General features: G+C 40.1%; 1 protein-coding gene across 1 annotated transcript in view; it reads right to left on the reverse strand.

Moving 5' to 3' along the window:
- The window catches only part of TRAPPC10 (trafficking protein particle complex subunit 10), a 54,984-nt gene extending 44,529 nt beyond the window's left edge, over positions 1-10,455 (reverse strand). The window contains exon 1 of the mRNA XM_075197545.1: positions 10,284-10,455. Within this exon, the coding sequence (XP_075053646.1) occupies positions 10,284-10,365 (82 nt within the window). The 5' untranslated portion in view covers positions 10,366-10,455. The remainder of the gene's footprint in view (positions 1-10,283) is intronic.
- Positions 10,456-23,183: the final 12,728 nt, after the last annotated feature.

Raw genomic sequence — 23,183 nt, forward strand, 5'->3', positions numbered from 1 at the left:
GTTTCTAGAGGCGGGGTGGAACTCGGTAGTGAGAATTGCAACAGAGAAACGATTTTTGTGCGTTATGCACTTCAGCCCTCTGTGTGACTGTTCTGTGAGCTTTAGTGACCTCGTGGCTGAGCTATTGTTGTTGCTAGACGTTTTCACCTCACAGTAACAGCACTATAACAGTACAGTGAGAGGGGCAGCTCTAGACAGAAATTTAATGAACTGACCTGTTGGACAGGTGGCCTCCTATGACAGTCCACATTACTCAGTCACTGAGCTCTTCAGTACGACCCCTTCTACTGCTTATGTGTGACTATGGAGATTGCATGGCTGTATACTGTTATCAATTGGTGTGGCCGAAAATTGGCAAGCATGCTAATTAAAAGGGGTGTCCACATACTCCTGGCTATGTAGTGTATATATAAGGTATATTACTGGGGAGTGCACACACACACATATATATATATATATATATATATATATATATATATATATATATATATATATATATATATATATATATATACATACATATACACACATACACAACAATCAGCCACAACAATAAAACCACCTGCCTAACTTTGTATAGCCAAAACAGCTCCACAAGACCTCTGAAGGTGTTCTGTGGTATCTGGCACCAAGAAGTTAGCAGTAGATCTTTTAAGTCCTGTAACTTGAGAGTTTTCATGGATCTGACTTTGGAATTTGGAGGCCAAGTCAAGAACTTGAACTCATTGTCGTGTTCCTTAAACGATTTGTGGACAATTTTTACGGTGTGGCAGGGAGCCCTCAGGGAATACTGCTGCCATGAAGGGGTGCACTTGGTCTGCAACAATGTTTAGGTAGGTTGTATGTATCAAAGTAACATTCACATGAGTGTCAGGACCCAAAGTTTCCCAGTAGAACATTGCTCGGGGCATCACAATGCCTCAGCTGGCTGCCTTCTTCCCATAGCGCATCCTGAGGTAAACAACTCTTGCGCACCCGGCCGTCCGCATGATGTAAAAGAAAATGTGATTCATCAGACCAGGCCTCCTTCTTCCATGGTCCAGTTGTAGCGCTCACATGCCCAATGTAGATGCTTTCGGCGGTGGACAGGGGTCAGCTGTGGAATGTTTCTTTCTTTTTTACCTTTCTATCACAGCCAGCATTAACTATGTCAGCAATTTGTGCTACAGGAGCTCTTCTGTGGGATTGGAATAGATGGGATAGCCTTAGCTCCCCATGTGCATCAATGAGCCTTGGGCGCCCATGACCCTGTCGTCCTTCCTTGGACCACGTTTGGTAGGTACTAACCACTGCATACCGGGAACACCCCACAAGACCGGCCGTGTTGGAGATGCTCTGACCCAGTCTAGACATCACAATTTGGCCCTTGTCAAACTCACTCAGATCCTTACACTTGACCATTTTTCCTGCTTCCAACACATCAACTTCAAGAACTGACTGATCACTTGCTGCCTAATATCTCCCACCCCTGACAGGTACCATTGTAACCAGGAAATTCACTTGTCAGTGGTTTCAATATTGTGGCTGATCGATGTATAAGGGATACACAGGATATGGGTGATGACAGTACACAGAGATGTGCAGGGGATATAGATATATATATATATATATACACATACACACAGGACATATGGGGATAAAGGCATATATAGGAGTATAAAAGGGATACACAGGATATGGGAAAAGACAGTATACATAGAGATGTACAGTATATATAGGGGTTATGGGGAATGACAGTATACATAGAGATGTACAGTATATATAGGGGTTATGGGGAATGACAGTATACATAGAGATGTACAGTATATATAGGGGTTATGGGGAATGACAGTATACATAGAGATGTACAGTATATATAGGGGTTATGGGGAATGACAGTATACATAGGGATGTACAGTATATATATAGGGGTTATGGGGAATGACAGTATACATAGAGATGTACAGTATATATAGGGGTTATGCGGAATGACAGTATACATAGGGATGTACAGTATATATAGGGGTTATGGGGAATGACAGTATACATAGAGATGTACAGTATATATAGGGGTTATGGGGAATGACAGTATATATAGGGGTTATGGGGAATGACAGTATACATAGAGATGTACAGTATATATAGGGGTTATGGGGAATGACAGTATATATAGGGGTTATGGGGAATGACAGTATACATAGAGATGTACAGTATATATAGGGGTTATGGGGAATGACGGAATACATAGGGATGTACAGTATATATAGGGGTTATGGGGAATGACAGTATACATAGGGATGTACAGTATATATAGGGGTTATGGGGAATGACAGTATATATAGGGGTTATGGGGAATGACAGTATACATAGAGATGTACAGTATATATAGGGGTTATGGGGAATGACAGTATATATAGGGGTTATGGGGAATGACAGTATATATAGGGGTTATGGGGAATGACAGTATACATAGAGATGTACAGTATATATAGGGGTTATGGGGAATGACAGTATACATAGAGATGTACAGTATATATAGGGGTTATGGGGAATGACAGTATACATAGGGATGTACAGTATATATAGGGGTTATGGGGAATGACAGTATACATAGGGATGTACAGTATATATAGGGGTTATGGGGAATGACAGTATATATAGGGGTTATGGGGAATGACAGTATACATAGAGATGTACAGTATATATAGGGGTTATGGGGAATGACAGTATACATAGAGATGTACAGTATATATAGGGGTTATGGGGAATGACAGTATACATAGAGATGTACAGTATATATAGGGGTTATGGGGAATGACAGTATACATAGAGATGTACAGTATACATAGGGATGTACAGTATATATAGGGGTTATGGGGAATGACAGCATATATAGGGGTTATGGGGAATGACAGTATACATAGAGATGTACAGTATATATAGGGGTTATGGGGAATGACAGTATACATAGAGATGTACAGTATATATAGGGGTTATGGGGAATGACAGTATACATAGAGATGTACAGTATACATAGGGATGTACAGTATATATAGGGGTTATGGGGAATGACAGTATACATAGAGATGTACAGTATATATAGGGGTTATGGGGAATGACAGTATACATAGAGATGTACAGTATATATAGGGGTTATGGGGAATGACAGTATACATAGAGATGTACAGTGTATATATAGGGGTTATGGGGAATGACAGTATACATAGAGATGTACAGTATATATAGGGGTTATGGGGAATGACAGTATACATAGAGATGTACAGTATATATAGGGGTTATGGGGAATGACAGTATACATAGAGATGTACAGTATATATAGGGGTTATGGGGAAAGACAGTATACATAGAGATGTACAGTATATATAGGGGTTATGGGGAATGACAGTATACATAGGGATGTACAGTATATATATAGGGGTTATGGGGAATGACAGTATACATAGAGATGTACAGTATATATAGGGGTTATGGGGAATGACAGTATACATTGGGATGTACAGTATATATAGGGGTTATGGGGAATGACAGTATACATAGAGATGTACAGTATATATAGGGGTTATGGGGAATGACAGTATACATAGAGATGTACAGTATATATAGGGGTTATGGGGAATGACAGTATACATAGAGATGTACAGTATATATAGGGGTTATGGGGAATGACGGTATATATAGGGGTTATGGGGAATGACAGTATACATAGAGATGTACAGTATATATAGGGGTTATGGGGAATGACAGTATACATAGGGATGTACAGTATATATAGGGGTTATGGGGAATGACAGTATACATAGGGATGTACAGTATATATAGGGGTTATGGGGAATGACAGTATATATAGGGGTTATGGGGAATGACAGTATACATAGAGATGTACAGTATATATAGGGGTTATGGGGAATGACAGTATATATAGGGGTTATGGGGAATGACAGTATATATAGGGGTTATGGGGAATGACAGTATACATAGAGATGTACAGTATATATAGGGGTTATGGGGAATTACAGTATACATAGAGATGTACAGTATATATAGGGGTTATGGGGAATGACAGTATACATAGGGATGTACAGTATATATAGGGGTTATGGGGAATGACAGTATACATAGGGATGTACAGTATATATAGGGGTTATGGGGAATGACAGTATATATAGGGGTTATGGGGAATGACAGTATACATAGAGATGTACAGTATATATAGGGGTTATGGGGAATGACAGTATATATAGGGGTTATGGGGAACGACAGTATACATAGGACAGTATACATAGAGATGTACAGTATATATAGGGGTTATGGGGAATGACAGTATACATAGAGATGTACAGTATATATAGGGGTTATGGGGAATGACAGTATACATAGAGATGTACAGTATATATAGGGGTTATGGGGAATGACAGTATACATAGAGATGTACAGTATATATAGGGGTTATGGGGAATGACAGTATACATAGGGATGTACAGTATATATAGGGGTTATGGGGAATGACAGTATACATAGGGATGTACAGTATATATAGGGGTTATGGGGAATGACAGTATACATAGAGATGTACAGTATATATAGGGGTTATGGGGAATGACAGTATACATAGAGATGTACAGTATATATAGGGGTTATGGGGAATGACAGTATACATAGGGATGTACAGTATATATAGGGGTTATGGGGAATGACAGTATACATAGGGATGTACAGTATATATAGGGGTTATGGGGAATGACAGTATATATAGGGGTTATGGGGAATGACAGTATACATAGAGATGTACAGTATATATAGGGGTTATGGGGAATGACAGTATATATAGGGGTTATGGGGAATGACAGTATACATAGAGATGTACAGTATATATAGGGGTTATGGGGAATGACAGTATACATAGAGATGTACAGTATATATAGGGGTTATGGGGAATGACAGTATACATAGAGATGTACAGTGTATATATAGGGGTTATGGGGAATGACAGTATACATAGAGATGTACAGTATATATAGGGGTTATGGGGAATGACAGTATACATAGAGATGTACAGTATATATAGGGGTTATGGGGAATGACAGTATACATAGAGATGTACAGTATATATAGGGGTTATGGGGAAAGACAGTATACATAGAGATGTACAGTATATATAGGGGTTATGGGGAATGACAGTATACATAGGGATGTACAGTATATATATAGGGGTTATGGGGAATGACAGTATACATAGAGATGTACAGTATATATAGGGGTTATGGGGAATGACAGTATACATTGGGATGTACAGTATATATAGGGGTTATGGGGAATGACAGTATACATAGAGATGTACAGTATATATAGGGGTTATGGGGAATGACAGTATACATAGAGATGTACAGTATATATAGGGGTTATGGGGAATGACAGTATATATAGGGGTTATGGGGAATGACAGTATACATAGAGATGTACAGTATATATAGGGGTTATGGGGAATGACAGTATATATAGGGGTTATGGGGAATGACAGTATACATAGAGATGTACAGTATATATAGGGGTTATGGGGAATGACAGTATACATAGGGATGTACAGTATATATAGGGGTTATGGGGAATGACAGTATACATAGGGATGTACAGTATATATAGGGGTTATGGGGAATGACAGTATATATAGGGGTTATGGGGAATGACAGTATACATAGAGATGTACAGTATATATAGGGGTTATGGGGAATGACAGTATATATAGGGGTTATGGGGAATGACAGTATATATAGGGGTTATGGGGAATGACAGTATACATAGAGATGTACAGTATATATAGGGGTTATGGGGAATTACAGTATACATAGAGATGTACAGTATATATAGGGGTTATGGGGAATGACAGTATACATAGGGATGTACAGTATATATAGGGGTTATGGGGAATGACAGTATACATAGGGATGTACAGTATATATAGGGGTTATGGGGAATGACAGTATATATAGGGGTTATGGGGAATGACAGTATACATAGAGATGTACAGTATATATAGGGGTTATGGGGAATGACAGTATATATAGGGGTTATGGGGAATGACAGTATACATAGAGATGTACAGTATATATAGGGGTTATGGGGAATGACAGTATACATAGAGATGTACAGTATATATAGGGGTTATGGGGAATGACAGTATACATAGAGATGTACAGTATATATAGGGGTTATGGGGAATGACAGTATACATAGAGATGTACAGTATATATAGGGGTTATGGGGAATGACAGTATACATAGGGATGTACAGTATATATAGGGGTTATGGGGAATGACAGTATACATAGGGATGTACAGTATATATAGGGGTTATGGGGAATGACAGTATACATAGAGATGTACAGTATATATAGGGGTTATGGGGAATGACAGTATACATAGAGATGTACAGTATATATAGGGGTTATGGGGAATGACAGTATACATAGGGATGTACAGTATATATAGGGGTTATGGGGAATGACAGTATACATAGGGATGTACAGTATATATAGGGGTTATGGGGAATGACAGTATATATAGGGGTTATGGGGAATGACAGTATACATAGAGATGTACAGTATATATAGGGGTTATGGGGAATGACAGTATATATAGGGGTTATGGGGAATGACAGTATACATAGAGATGTACAGTATATATAGGGGTTATGGGGAATGACAGTATACATAGAGATGTACAGTATATATAGGGGTTATGGGGAATGACAGTATACATAGAGATGTACAGTATATATAGGGGTTATGGGGAATGACAGTATACATAGAGATGTACAGTATATATAGGGGTTATGGGGAATGACAGTATACATAGAGATGTACAGTATATATAGGGGTTATGGGGAATGACAGTATACATAGGGATGTACAGTATATATAGGGGTTATGGGGAATGACAGTATACATAGGGATGTACAGTATATATAGGGGTTATGGGGAATGACAGTATACATAGAGATGTACAGTATATATAGGGGTTATGGGGAATGACAGTATACATAGAGATGTACAGTATATATAGGGGTTATGGGGAATGACAGTATACATAGAGATGTACAGTATACATAGAGATGTACAGTATACATAGGGATGTACAGTATATATAGGGGTTATGGGGAATGACAGTATATATAGGGGTTATGGGGAATGACAGTATACATAGAGATGTACAGTATATATAGGGGTTATGGGGAATGACAGTATACATAGAGATGTACAGTGTATATAGGGGTTATGGGGAATGACAGTATACATAGAGATGTACAGTGTATATAGGGGTTATGGGGAATGACAGTATACATAGAGATGTACAGTATATATAGGGGTTATGGGGAATGACAGTATACATAGAGATGTACAGTATACATAGGGATGTACAGTATATATAGGGGTTATGGGGAATGACAGTATACATAGAGATGTACAGTATACATAGGGATGTACAGTATATATAGGGGTTATGGGGAATGACAGTATATATAGGGGTTATGGGGAATGACAGTATACATAGAGATGTACAGTATATATAGGGGTTATGGGAAATGACAGTATACATAGAGATGTACAGTATACATAGGGATGTACAGTATATATAGGGGTTATGGGGAATGACAGTATATATAGGGGTTATGGGGAATGACAGTATACATAGAGATGTACAGTATATATAGGGGTTATGGGGAATGACAGTATACATAGAGATGTACAGTATATATAGGGGTTATGGGGAATGACAGTATACATAGAGATGTACAGTGTATATATAGGGGTTATGGGGAATGACAGTATACATAGAGATGTACAGTATATATAGGGGTTATGGGGAATGACAGTATACATAGAGATGTACAGTATACATAGGGATGTACAGTATATATAGGGGTTATGGGGAATGACAGTATACATAGAGATGTACAGTATATATAGGGGTTATGGGGAATGACAGTATACATAGAGATGTACAGTATATATAGGGGTTATGGGGAATGACAGTATACATAGAGATGTACAGTATATATAGGGGTTATGGGGAATGACAGTATACATAGAGATGTACAGTGTATATATAGGGGTTATGGGGAATGACAGTATACATAGAGATGTACAGTATATATAGGGGTTATGGGGAATGACAGTATACATAGAGATGTACAGTATACATAGGGATGTACAGTATATATAGGGGTTATGGGGAATGACAGTATACATAGAGATGTACAGTATATATAGGGGTTATGGGGAATGACAGTATACATAGAGATGTACAGTATATATAGGGGTTATGGGGAATGACAGTATACATAGAGATGTACAGTATATATAGGGGTTATGGGGAATGACAGTATATATAGGGGTTATGGGGAATGACAGTATACATAGAGATGTACAGTATATATAGGGGTTATGGGGAATGACAGTATACATAGAGATGTACAGTATATATAGGGGTTATGGGGAATGACAGTATATATAGGGGTTATGGGGAATGACAGTATATATAGGGGTTATGGGGAATGACACTATACATAGAGATGTACAGTATATATAGGGGTTATGGGGAATGACAGTATACATAGAGATGTACAGTATATATAGGGGTTATGGGGAATGACAGTATACATAGAGATGTACAGTATATATAGGGGTTATGGGGAATGACAGTATACATAGAGATGTACAGTATATATAGGGGTTATGGGGAATGACAGTATACATAGAGATGTACAGTATACATAGGTGTTATGGGGAATGACAGTATATATAGGGGTTATGGGGAATGACAGTATACATAGAGATGTACAGTATATATAGGGGTTATGGGGAATGACAGTATACATAGAGATGTACAGTATATATAGGGGTTATGGGGAATGACAGTATATATAGGGGTTATGGGGAATGACAGTATATATAGGGGTTATGGGGAATGACAGTATACATAGAGATGTACAGTATATATAGGGGTTATGGGGAATGACAGTATACATAGAGATGTACAGTATATATAGGGGTTATGGGGAATGACAGTATACATAGAGATGTACAGTATATATAGGGGTTATGGGGAATGACAGTATACATAGAGATGTACAGTATATATAGGGGTTATGGGGAATGACAGTATACATAGAGATGTACAGTATATATAGGGGTTATGGGGAATGACAGTATACATAGAGATGTACAGTATACATAGGGATGTACAGTATATATAGGGGTTATGGGGAATGACAGTATATATAGGGGTTATGGGGAATGACAGTATACATAGAGATGTACAGTATATATAGGGGTTATGGGGAATGACAGTATACATAGAGATGTACAGTATATATAGGGGTTATGGGGAATGACAGTATATATAGGGGTTATGGGGAATGACAGTATACATAGAGATGTACAGTATATATAGGGGTTATGGGGAATGACAGTATATATAGGGGTTATGGGGAATGACAGTATACATAGAGATGTACAGTATAGTATACATAGAGATGTACAGTATATATAGGGGTTATGGGGAATGACAGTATATATAGGGGTTATGGGGAATGACAGTATATATAGGGGTTATGGGGAATGACAGTATACATAGAGATGTACAGTATATATAGGGGTTATGGGGAATGACAGTATACATAGAGATGTACAGTATACATAGGGATGTACAGTATATATAGGGGTTATGGGGAATGACAGTATACATAGAGATGTACAGTATACATAGAGATCAGTATATATAGGGGTTATGGGAATGACAGTATATATAGGGGTTATGGGGAATGACAGTATACATAGAGATGTACAGTATATATAGGGGTTATGGGGAATGACAGTATATATAGGGGTTATGGGAATGACAGTATACATAGAGATGTACAGTATATATAGGGGTTATGGGGAATGACAGTATATATAGGGGTTATGGGGAATGACAGTATACATAGAGATGTACAGTATATATAGGGGTTATGGGGAATGACAGTATACATAGAGATGTACAGTATATATAGGGGTTATGGGGAATGACAGTATACATAGAGATGTACAGTATACATAGGGGTTATGGGGAATGACAGTATACATAGAGATGTACAGTATATATAGGGGTTATGGGGAATGACAGTATACATAGAGATGTACAGTATATATAGGGGTTATGGGGAATGACAGTATACATAGAGATGTACAGTATATATAGGGGACACACAGGATATACAGAGAGATGTACACGGGGCCGCCTTACAGGTGACTATGGGCTTGTTCTCCATGGTGTACACCACCCCCGGTTCTCCGTTTCCGGTTTCCCCGGGCACCGCCCCTTCCATGGGCTCCGGTCACGGCTCCATCCCGGGGCCCTATTCAATCACCGCGCAGTCACTTCCGGCTTCCTCATCACCGCAAACATCAACTTCCGGGTCCATCTCTCACCTCTGATTGGGTAGCGGCCGATGATGTGGGCGTGGTCAGGAGACCACAGACGATTGGGTATCTTCGGAGGGGCGTGTACATTGATTCATTATTGGCTGAGCGCTAATGACGTCACTATGAGGGACGGCGACAGTGCCGCCATCATTGTTGCTGGCTAGTAAAGGTGTAATCACATGACCATGCTGTGGGCGTGTCCCTGATCTGTGAGATAAGGCGGGAATTTGAGAACTTCGATCTACAGTCTCCTGAGAGCGGCCGGGGGCTCCTGTTCCCGGAGGTCTATGTCTATGTCTATGTCTGTGTGTATGTCTGTGTGTATGTCTGTGTGTATGTATAAATGTATGTATAAATGTATGTATGTATGTATGTATGTATGTATGTATGTATGTATGTGTGTGTGTGTGTATGTGTGTGTATGTATAAATATATGTGTGTATGTATGTGTGTGTGTGTGTGTGTGTGTGTGTGTGTGTATGTGTGTGTATGTATAAATATATGTATGTATGTGTGTATGTATGTATGTATCTGTGTGTCTGTCTGCGTGTATGTCTATATGTCTATGTATGTATGTATGTGACACACATTCTAGTTAGACGGAGGATGAAGCCACCATTGTTGGTTACTGAGGATTGAACGAGATTGTGAAACAAATTGGAATCATATTATGTGAGAGAAACGATGATTGGAAATAACATTAAAATAATTCTAAATTTGATATAAAATAAAGATGTAAACATGACAGAATGAAACTGAACTCGCTGGAATACATGTAAAGATAAATATTACATTGATCCTGTGAACATAGACTGGAATGAGACATGTTGGGTAGGTCAGTGAGGATTGTGTTATACTTGTGGTACAGACTCTACATCTCAGAGGTAAGTGTCTATAAGGTGTGTATATCTAACTGAGTCTCTACAAAGTCACAATAACCCATAATGATGTGAGGTTCTGCATCTTAATGACAGTTCCATGTGTTTCCTGCTCTGTCATACCGTCCTTTGTAATGTTATGCACGTTTTGTTGCTATTCAATAACGATTGTCGAATCTCGATTTGTGTTTCCAAAGCACAAAGTAATTTAATAATAAGTAGCAGAATAACAATGCAAAATAAAACAAGTACGGCCGTTACTTATCGCAGGCGCTCTGGACCCAGTGAACAGTCATTCAGGTCTGAAGGCTGTGGTCAAGAAGACTGGTCACTAAGCCCAGAGCCCCTTCTTATATACAGTCAGTGAATACAGTAAAACAATGCAGATGATGTGGCTTGCTTCTATTGTTCCAGATTTCAGGAAAGTCCAGTGTACTGCAGGTCATAAACCAGTTCAAACCAAAATATCCAAAGGTGGGGGTCATCTCTCCAAGGGATGTGCTCCGACTTTCCCGGAAAGAATCCAGTTTCAACTAGTCTATTAGCATTTTACAGTCTGTATCACTTTAAACATTTATTCCCTAACATCACTAACTAGAGTATGCAATGTGCGATCTCTTCGGCGAATGAACCGGACAACTGCAACCTGAACATTGGGTTTCACTAACATGCATATAACTTATAATACTAAACATAAATACTGCTATATTTCGACATAAATAACTGTGTTACAACTACAATTAATGTGTACTAATTACAAATGTGTGTGTTCATGTGAATGTGTGTAAAACCTGTAATTGCCACGTGTTGCGGCTGGATACGCCCTTATACGCCGTAGCGTGCTCTACGCATAATTTCAGACAAAGACAACCAAATCTGGTCGATATTAATTGAAATGACTTTATCCAATTTGCTGACTTCGACAGTAAATAGTCTGTGTATTGCACATTGTAATAATAATATAATTAGAGGTTACCATAGGCTCACACTCTACTGTTCCATCATGGAGTCATCACATCCACATCTACACTTGCATTATGTAGACCACATGTATTACTGAAATAAAATGCATCCCTCACAGTTATTTGTTATATAGTTACTGTATCAGGGCAGTATAAAGCCACAATCTCAGTGCAGATTTATATGTATGAAATAGTATCTTGTAGTTACACAACAGTGTTACAACTTGTAAAATGATCCTACACACAGTACATATAACAATTCAACATAGAAGATACAATATCTGTTCGTAGGTCCCAATATTCCTGCTCTCAATAATATCTGCTGCCACAGAATCTTGTTCCACCATAGTGTCGAAAATGGAGAGATATTTGCTCATTCTCTAGGGTGTTGCTGGCAACACCCTCGCACGTATCGGAGCCAGGATTAGCTCCTACACATCCTATATATAGGAGTCCACATGTGCAATGAATTAAACAGATAACATCAGGGGGTAAATGTATCAAGCTGAGAGTTTTCCGGCGGGTTTGAAAAACCAATCAGATTCTAGCTATCATTTATTTAGTGCATTCTACAAAATGATAGACAAAATCTGATTGGTTGCTATAGGCAACATCCCCACTTTTCAAACCCGCCGGAAAACTCTCAGCTTGATATATTTACCCCCAGAAGTTTTGCAAGTAATAAATTAATTTATGTGTCAGTCGTTGACACTGGGGTACTGTGTCTCGAATCTCCAGACTAAATGGATTTGATGGAGACAGAGATGGCGGTCCTCCGTGTGACATCTCACCCGCTTCTGCGTGTGATGTGTTTGGGGTCTCCAGAATTGCTTTACTGACTTTTCCAGTCTTTTGATTCTTGGATGGTGGTAGATTGGTCGGCAATGCTGAAGGCTCAAGTAAAAGTTTCCCATTGTTGTGCGTAAAATCTAATTGGACCGGAGTCATTAAAACATTTTTGCATATTGTTCGCATTTTTGCAAACAGCAGATACATTCCTTAATGACTGACTCAAGCCCATTGTCTCTGCCACATATGTCTCATGGTTTGGGTTTTATTCAGACTTTTCCCTCCTCAATGGACAGGAACCTCTTCTCCCTGTCATTATTGCAAATTAATATGGGACCACACCATCTGCTTTATTAGGTGTTTAGTGAGCATTCACTATGAAAAAGACTTAATTTACGTATACTTAGAAAAGATGAGGCCTGTAGTTGGTAAGTCTGGTAAGCACAAGCCAAGGGCTCAATCGAACTGCTAAGCTGAGATTCGGACACTGACTCGCTTCTCGAGCTCTACCCATTTACTCCATTTCCTTGTAAAGGTGACTGTATTAGGTTAGAGTGCTGCTACGTGACACTGTCACTTGCCCCAGCTTGTGAAATCCAACCCCTCTAGGAGATACAGTCATGGATCTGATTTCCTTATTCTTGGGTCCACCTGTACTCTGGCCAGGTCCCTCTCACCTCCCACATATGGCAAAGATGATTGCTGCAGCATTGAATGGGTTAATATCTGATGTTGCTGTGCCAAATGGTTTAAACCTCAGCACTAAGGAATTAAAGATGTATTGAAAGGTATTTCAATACAGGTAAACCCTAATTTATTAATTTCAATGTGAATATTTAATGTATGGCCGCTGTGGCACTGTTTGGTAAGTCCCTGCGCTGGGAGTGAAAATGTATTTATTTACATATTCATGTATTGATTTATGAGGTATTATACTATGTTGGAGGAAGCTTGTTATTTTTGCACCTTTTCTAAATAAAGGATCTCGTGCTGATTAGGCCTTTTGATGTGTGAGTGTCCAACACATCCTTTAGCCTGAATGCACAGGTGGGGGTAATTAGACTTGCTATTAGGCTTCCTATATGCCTAAGACAGGATGAAGTGATTTAGGAAATCACAGATTGGTGTAAATTTTGTTAAGTGTAAATTGCATTTAAAATCCAAGCTTAGAGAACATATTGCATCCTAATGCTATTCTTTGAATGTAATATCTCAGATATCTTTGATGCCTGGTTGGAAAATGGTCTGGTTTACACCCTGCCAACATAAGGTTCGAAAGCTGTATAAAAAGAGCTCTGTTTTAGCCTGTAATGTATTATTCCATCTGTAAATTCTGGAGATCACTAGTACCTCAAACTAGTGTGTAATTGTCTTTGTAGGGACTACCTGAGCTTTTAAAATATCACTGCTTCAGAATCCTGCTTTAACGCCTACTTACCTGCTGTAATTCCTGTGACCTACAGATTAGACCATTCTAATCTGTTATCTGGCTGTTCTGAGGTTGGGACCTAGCTTCTAGTAACTGTCACGTTAATTACTTAGAGGATGCCACTAACTGATATTGGCGCAACTAATCAGGGAGGTGTGGAGTCTAATGAACCCCCGATATTCACCAGGGACCCCCGCAAGGAGGTATGGGCTTGGCTGCGTGAGGTGCGCAGGTTGCAGTTCGCCAAGTTAGTTAGTGCAGTGGGAGAGACGGATGGTCGTACGGTCCGGATCAAACGCCAAACGATGGTGCAGTACACAAGGGTGATCCAGAGGGAAGGTCAGAAGCAACCCGAAGGCCAGATCCGGATATAATGTATCCCAGAAAGGGTACCTGGAATTGATGAAAGAGGCATTTCTCCATTTTGCAATATAAGTGATTTTCCCATAAGCGAAGAAGCACTTCTTTCACATGGGCATGATGGGAAGAAAGGTCCTGGGAAAATATCAAAATATCGTCTAAACTTAGACCACCATGGACTGGTACATTAAAACTCGGAAGATTTCATTGACAAATTCTTGGAATACAGCTGGAGCGTTACATAGTCCAAATGGCATATCAAGGTACTCGTAGTGACCGTCTCTGGAACAGTACACAAGGGTGATCCAGAGGGAAGGTCAGAAGCAAGCCAAAGGTCAGATTCCAGGTAACAACAGAGCCAAATCGCAGGACAGGGAATAGTCAGGAACCAAGGTACAAACAGGAGTAATGGAGCAGGATACAGGACGCTGGAGCTGGTGAAATCAACACTCTGGTACCAGTCATAGGAGGGATATATACATTAATGTGGGCCCTGATAGAAGGAGTGATGTCTCGGCGGTTAGATGATCCTGACCGCCGACTGGCTGGTGAAAGAAGCGTCTCGTTGCTAGTCAACGGGAGAGTTGTTTCATGCGTTCGTAGCGTAGCCGGAGGTACGCCCCATTGCTAGGCAACGGAACACAGCTTAGAGGAGGAGACAAGCGTCCATCCCCGGCAGGAGAGGACAGTGCGGGGATGGCGCCTGCAGTAACAACGCTCTGCTTGCTACCCTGCAGCTCTGGCCAGTGTGATAGGCCAGGGGGAACCATCCATAGCAACCCTGATCTGAAGAAAGAGGTCAGGTGCCCAGCAAGGGGGTATGCTAGCAGTGTGAGTTACCCAGAAGGAAGCGTTCTAGTAGCCGGTGAAGAAGCCTAGTAGTGGCAGCAGGCCCCGCCTACTTTAGTTAGAGGGCACATTTGGGATAAATAAAGGGGACGGTGGCAAAGCAAGTCCAGCCAGTCCACAGCAACATGCACAGGGTGACATAGGAGGTCCATCCTGTCACAGGTGCCCTGTCTGGACACTGGCCTGTGCTGCTATCGCAGTCATTTTATGAGACCCTGTGCAATATCTCACTGGGCTTGTACTAGATATATCTTGGTTTGGAGTAAACTGTTTTATCCTCCGAGGAACAAATCTGCATTGTTTGTGTATATGCGTTTAGGCTAATTAAATAGCTTAATTTCCATCTTTTTGCTGTTTCACTTGGCTTTGAAGAAATCACCATTAAGGTGAAGAAAAGCGTTAGCCTGTTTGAGTGGACTTGGAGCAGTGACTAAGATGGAGACTGTTTTTATCATTCATACTAATCAGGCGTGGGCTGGCAGATTTCAGCCCGGGGGGCGCACAGGCGGCCGCATCACATGACACGCGATGCGGCCGCGTCATTGATGACGTGGCCGCATCGCGTGTCATGTGATGCGGCCGCCTGTGCGCTGACGCGGCCACACCCCGTGTCATGAGATGCGGCCGCTGGTAAAAAAAATAGGCGATACTGCGGCCCTAACAGCGGTGAGACTGAGCAGTCCGGGGGGCGATGCCCTCCGGCCCAGTCCGCCCGTGATCCTAATCTGTTGCATTGCTCCTGTTCTTATGTGGATGAGGAATGAGATTGATCTGCTGTTATACACATAATTACTAAAACACAGAGACAGCGGATAATAAGTCACTGGGGAAGTAGTGCAAGCAGGACTCAGTAGACATGATCTATCGGGACGGATAACTAACAAGTGCAGTTAGAGCCTGCTAATTAATCATCAATTCCTTGTTTATTATCGCTGACAGATATACTGAAGTGTATCAGTGTCAATAGGTGTTATCAAGTCACATGATTGGCTATAGAAAGCAATGGTAACTTGTAACATCTTAAAGATACAAAGTGTCTCTGGATGTGATTTACCAGGACAGATTGCAGTTCACGTTTGCAAAATGATAGGCTCTAAATATCATGTTTGCTCCCTACACTGATAGATATTAAGGCAATCTTTGCCTGTGTCATTGTTGTACATGCTGAAGGAGGGGTCAGAGAGAGACGCTGAAGGGGACACAGTGTGAGATGGCGAAGAGGGGGACAGTAATAAGGTGAAGGGGCGCATTGATATGATGAAAGGGCACAATGTGATGGTGAAGGGGCCTAAATACATCTTACGTCATTTTGACCCAACTACTTAAAAAAACGGGACTACTCGGTAATTAATTTGGCTTAGGGGTGCCTTGGAAAGATTATGGTGATCCTAAGGGTGCCTCGAACTGAGAAAGTTTGGGAACCACTGAGCTATCCTATATCAGCAGTGCAAACTTTATCATAATCTTGTTTTCTAGATTAATGTATTCCCTCCAATCATTACCTTCTGATCAGTCCTCTGAAGAAATTGCAAGTGTGTAATGAAACTCGTCAGGACAAGGATAAGTGGTGGAAATTGAACATTATTCATCACGATACTACTGTTTTATTATAAAATTTGCAGACACTACAGACCACTTATTAAGAACATCCAGTGGAAATCAAACGATCGATCATATGCATGGAGCGCACTGTCAGAAGCAAAGGTCGAGTCATAGAGGCACAGTGTCTCCTGAAGAATCGTTATTGTAGTAGATATCTGCATTTGTACACTCATGTGCTCATAGGAGATTCACCTAAGCTGACTGACTAAAGATCCGTTTTTTTGATATGAGAATGGAAGTGTGATTTTTCTGGTTACCATCTGATATTGGAGCAATGTTTCAACTTGAAAAAGTGTTGATGTGCCAGCTGAAGTACCAAACACATGAGTTTGGATGGTAATTAAAATAGAAAACAACATCACGATTTCACTAATTCTGTTTATAATAAAATAACTCCTTTAAAGAAGAGACCTTAACATCAACAGTTCCATAATGACTGAGAACCAACTATATCATTATATGTGCGTTTGGCCATAGTTGATATCCTGACCACAAGTAGATCAGTGCGTTGGTTAGAACTTATAGATATGTAATTATATGCACATATATAAATTCTTTCATTTAATATAGTTTTGTATTTTTTATGTATGTCTCATTTTGTATACAATAATTAAATTTATGTGTTTTTAAATTCATTATTATAGTTAGTAGTGCCTCATTTTCAAACTTTGTATTGTTGATTTCATGTTTAATTCATAGTGCATTCCTCCATTTTATTGAAAAAGGTAAAATATCTCAGATAAGATTTTCTAAATTCCAACAATCCAAATCAAATGAACCGATTAACTTCCCAAATATAACTATGTATATCCCAGCAGTCCAATTACACTGTTTCTCACAGTGTGACCAATATGTTCTAGAACAATCCCCTAGTAATGGTGTGAGGAATCAGCTTATCACTAGGGTAGACCAGAGTATATCCAAAATAAGCCTTTATTACGACAGCACAACACTACAAGACATTCAACAAGATCCAGGGTAAATGGTATCATGTACCCTCCAGCAGCCTCTTGCAGTCAGCACTCCAAAGTAGTAATCTCAGTTTCTTTCAGAGTCTTATCTTTCCGCAGTATTACCACTACTGATTAGGAAGACAGTTACCATGTCACCCAGCTTGGGATACTGGCTCACACCGACTCTGTCCTGGTAGGTTTTCCTCCAGCATCACTATAATGCCTGCCCACAGTCATTTTTGCACCAGGATCCTCCAAGCTAGAATGAATCTGTTAGTATTCTAAACTCCTTATATCCTTGGCTATATACACAGCAAGTGGGGTCAAATGTCTCAATCCTCCTCCCTTTTAGCAGGGGTCTATCAGTGAACACTTTAACTGTTAGACATACAGTCTCTGATTATACAATGGAATGGCTTGACTCAATTAACTATTTGGCTGGATACACTGAACAAAGGGTTACAATATTACATCAAGTAATGACACTTCACGCTTGAGTGAAACAATAATACATTTGACACATTGTATCTGCAGCATTATACAATCTGAGTCTGTGATATATTTTGATACATTTACATTTATATTGATACATATTAATACATTTCCCAATGCTATTTCAGCCAGTATAGCACTGTGCAGGCACATTGCATATCATCCAGAAGTTCTAACCTAATTACCTCTCAGATTACCTGTTGATCTAGCTAATTAACGTTGGCTGCCAGCTAACTATGTCAAGTCACTCATTGTTCTGATTACAAGCCAGATCTAAGTCATACCTCATAAGAATGGACATTTGAGACAAATAGTAATTACCTTAGTTAACACAAGCAAAATGACTTCTGCTGTCCTGTTATTTTCACACAATATGGCAATATTCTTTGTACTTATAATACATACATCATTGCAGGTAATAGCAAGGGCAAAATGTACCTAATAACATGAAATAATAATACACAATACACCAATGCTCTTGTGTATATACTTAGGGCCAAGGATTAAAAAGTACATTAAACTGTGAGAAATGGGTGATGAAAAAAAAGTCCTCAGTCCAGTAGTACAATGTTTCGTCACAAATGGCCATACATAATCTATGGCTATGGTATTAAGACACAAATACAGATTAAATGCCTATAATCCATGCATTTGCACAATGACATAACTTGGAAATTCAGGATGGAATTGCTATCTACCCCTTTATGATTTAGAACAAAGCGGGAGTAAAATCTAAAAGTAAGTACTTGATAGATAATATATATAGATAGGTAAACAATTCCTATGCTCAGGCCCAAGAAAAAAAAATGTCGTACAACTATGCAGCTTGGCCTTTCTTCCAGTCCAATATTATATCAGCAGTGAAATGAGGACACTCCAAATCTGACTGAAACAGACCCCTGTGTATCCTCTGGACAATCCCTCAGAACATAAGACCATGTCTGTACATTACAATTTTCTGTATGACCAGATAAATTATGGGGAAATTAAATCAGGACTCGCACAATGGATTGACTCTTTCCAGTCACTGGAAATACTGATACTCTCTCTTACAGATTTAACTTCTCCATTAGTCTATATTCTAGAGCTTGTGTATCTAACCAGATTTCTGGAAGGACTATCTGATACCCAAACTTGGCCAAAATTCTGTGTGCCAATGGCAGATATTAATCACTGCTCCTAAGTGCAGCTTTCTAATGATCAGTCAATAATCTACCTGTAACTTCAGAGTAGGCTATATAAGGCATCTTTCTAACCAAAATAAGAATTTCCTAAGCCAGTAAAACACTTGTAGCCATAACAACAGCTGTAAATTGGATCCGGAATTCTCCTCCCTCTTCGGGAATAAGGTTCAGTTTATCAGAGTGGATTGGTTGGAAGCGACTCTCCAGCCAGAGAAACACGCAAGAAGTTCTTTGACACATTTGAAAGAACCAGTGCAGAGTCTGTGTCTCAGGTGTTCTCCAGGGACCCCGAAAAGAGGTATGAATTGTGCTGCGGGAGATAAGCAGGTTGCAGTCCTTCCACTGAGCCACAAGTGAGGTATAGAGAATTGAGGGTAGTCGATCTAGTCAGATCAGCAATGTACAGGCAACGGAAATACACTGGGATGACAACTATACACAAGGATGATTCCGGAGGAGAGGTCAAGCAAGCAGAATTCAGTACCAAAATAGCCAACAACAGGAGAAAGCAGAAGAATAGGGTATGCATAGGTCATACACAGGAGATCATCAAAGCATTCACAGGAACACGAGCTGGGGTACCCAATACTTTGCACCAGTTTGTTGCCAGTGACCGTTTTAAATAGTGTAGTGCCCCAATCATAAACACCTGCAACGAGATGTCATCGGTGCTGCTGGAGCTCCCAATAGCAGCTCATTGCTAGACAACCAGATGTGGCGCAGCACCTGACAGATGGCTTTCCCGACACAAAAGAGGACGACGTCTGACAGTATACTCCCATTCCTTCTACCCTGGGGAGGGACAGAACTTTGTCAAATTCTTTGAGAATATTTCCTCAGGACAGAAACTCTTCCAGTGGACTAAGTATTGATGACCATGAAGGGTGCGAGAATCCAAAATTCGGCTAATTCCATACTCCTCGCCGGAGGGAGAGCGGATGAGTGCAGGACGAGGAGGAGGCTTGAAACGCTCATTGAGCACCAGTGGTCTTAACAATAAGATTTGAAAAGTGTTATGGCATTTGAGGGAAGGAGGTAACTCAAGCTTGTAGGTTACCTTGTTAACAATATGGATAATGCTGTAGGGTCCAAGGAAATGCGGGGTCAACTTCATAGATGGTACCTTGAGCTTTAAATTCTTGGTAGGTAACTACACCTTATGTCCGACAGAACTAATATAGGTCTTGGTCGGCAATCCGCAAATGTCTTGTAGCGTTGGTAGGACTCCAATAACTTAGTTTTGGTTCGGGGAAAGTCTCAAAAGAGAGCATCCACAGCAGGAACCAAGGAGCAAGAGCAAGGATAGGGATCTGGAAGAATGGGATGAGTCCCAAACACAATAAAGAAGGGAGAAAATCCATGTGGTAATTGTGTACAAATTCGGCCCAAGGGAGAAGATGGGACCAATTGGTTTGATTCTCAGATGAAAAACACTGAAGAAATGCCTCAAGATCCTGATTTTCACGGTCCATCTGGCCATTAGTTTGGCGGTGGAGACCCGATGAGAGTGTCAACTCCATGCCCAGATTTTTACAAAAGGCTCTCCAAAATCGAGAAATAAATTGAACCCTATGATCGGAGATAATTCCTTTGAACATCCATGGATTCTGAAGACTTTTTTTTAATGAAACTAGCTAATTGATTCAATAAGGACATGCCACATAACAGGACAAAATGAGCCATTTTGGAAAATCTGTCAATAACGACCCAGATGGTGTCGAACCCAGCACTAAGAGGGAGATCCATGATGAAATCTATAGAGATACTCTCCCATGGAAAAACAGGAATAGACAATGGAGCAAACCAGCTGGTAATCTTCTAGAATTCTTGTGTTGAGCACAGACAGTGCAAGCAGAAATTAATTTCCGAATATCTGAATGGGTAGAGGGCCACCAGGAACAACGGCAGATCAGTAGTTTTCCATCACACCGGCGCTACGTGAAGAATATTGGTCAGAGTTGTTGAAGGAGAGTGATAAGGCATCTGCTCGACCATTCTTGGCTCCAGGACAGAAGGTAAGAATCAGATCGAATCGAGAAAAGGACGCCCAGCGAACCTGTCGGCGATTAACACAGCGAGCTTCATGGATAAATATAAGATTTCTGTGGTCGGTGAAGACATTAACCACATGTAAGGCAAAAGAAGAAAGCATTCTTCAACAGCAAATTTAATAACTAAAAGTTCTTGTCACTGATTCCATAATTACTTTCACTAGGAGAACATCTTCTAGAGAAAAATCCACATGGAGTGTGAACGCCAGTGGAAGATTTCTGTAATCGTACAGCTCCTATACCAATGCAAGAGGCGTCTACTTCAATAAAAAAGGTTGCTTCTGGTCTGGTTGAGCTAACACAGGGACAAAGATTGTTTTTAAGATAAGGAAAGCTGACACCGCTGCAGACAACCAGAATTTAGGATCAGCAGACTTTCAGGTTAAAGCTGTGCCAGACGCTATGATGTTTGAGAATCCTTGAATACATTGTAGGTAGTAATTGGCAAAGCCCACAAATTTTTGGGTGGCCTTAAAATCCTGAGGCGGAGGTTGCCGAGACCTTGGCTGGGTTCATCTGTAGCTGTGATGAAACAAGGTATTAATATCACCTCAACCAGTCTGCACCTTGTTTCTCACATACTATAGACTATAAAAACATATACTTTTTATAGCCCTCTGGTTCCCCATATTTGTCAGTCATATTTAAAGTTATGTATATTGTATTTTTAAGTGGTAATATGTCTGGCAGCATTGTTTTCCTATTTTTTGTATACCTGCACGCTAGTCCATTCTTTCAGTATATGCAAAAGGATTATTGTCTACTATCCCTGTATGAATGTTAATGACACCAGGGAATCTCATGTGCTAAGATAGGGAAAAGGTCCAGTTTGTTTAATTACAGAGGACTACATTGTGTATTTAAATGTAATCGGTCTGGATTGTGATCTCTCCTGTTTAAACAAACTCTTCTGTATAGCCACAGAACAATACCTGTCCCTAATTATATCAAGAGTGGTCATCTGCGATCTCTTTGTCTGTATGTTTACCTGTGAAAAGGTAAACACAGAAAAGGACCAATCAGGCAGGTCCTGAAACTCCTGAGAAGGTCTTTTATGGTTTTAAAAGAGAGCTCCAGAGAACAGCAAAGAGGTATTCACTACCCAGTGATAGGTGAAGTCAGGCTGGCGTTGAGATCCAGATCTCTGCCTCAGACAGGAAAGGTACAGTCGG

This window comes from Mixophyes fleayi, chromosome 2 (genome assembly GCF_038048845.1).
Source record: "Mixophyes fleayi isolate aMixFle1 chromosome 2, aMixFle1.hap1, whole genome shotgun sequence".
Lineage (NCBI taxonomy): Eukaryota > Metazoa > Chordata > Amphibia > Anura > Limnodynastidae > Mixophyes > Mixophyes fleayi.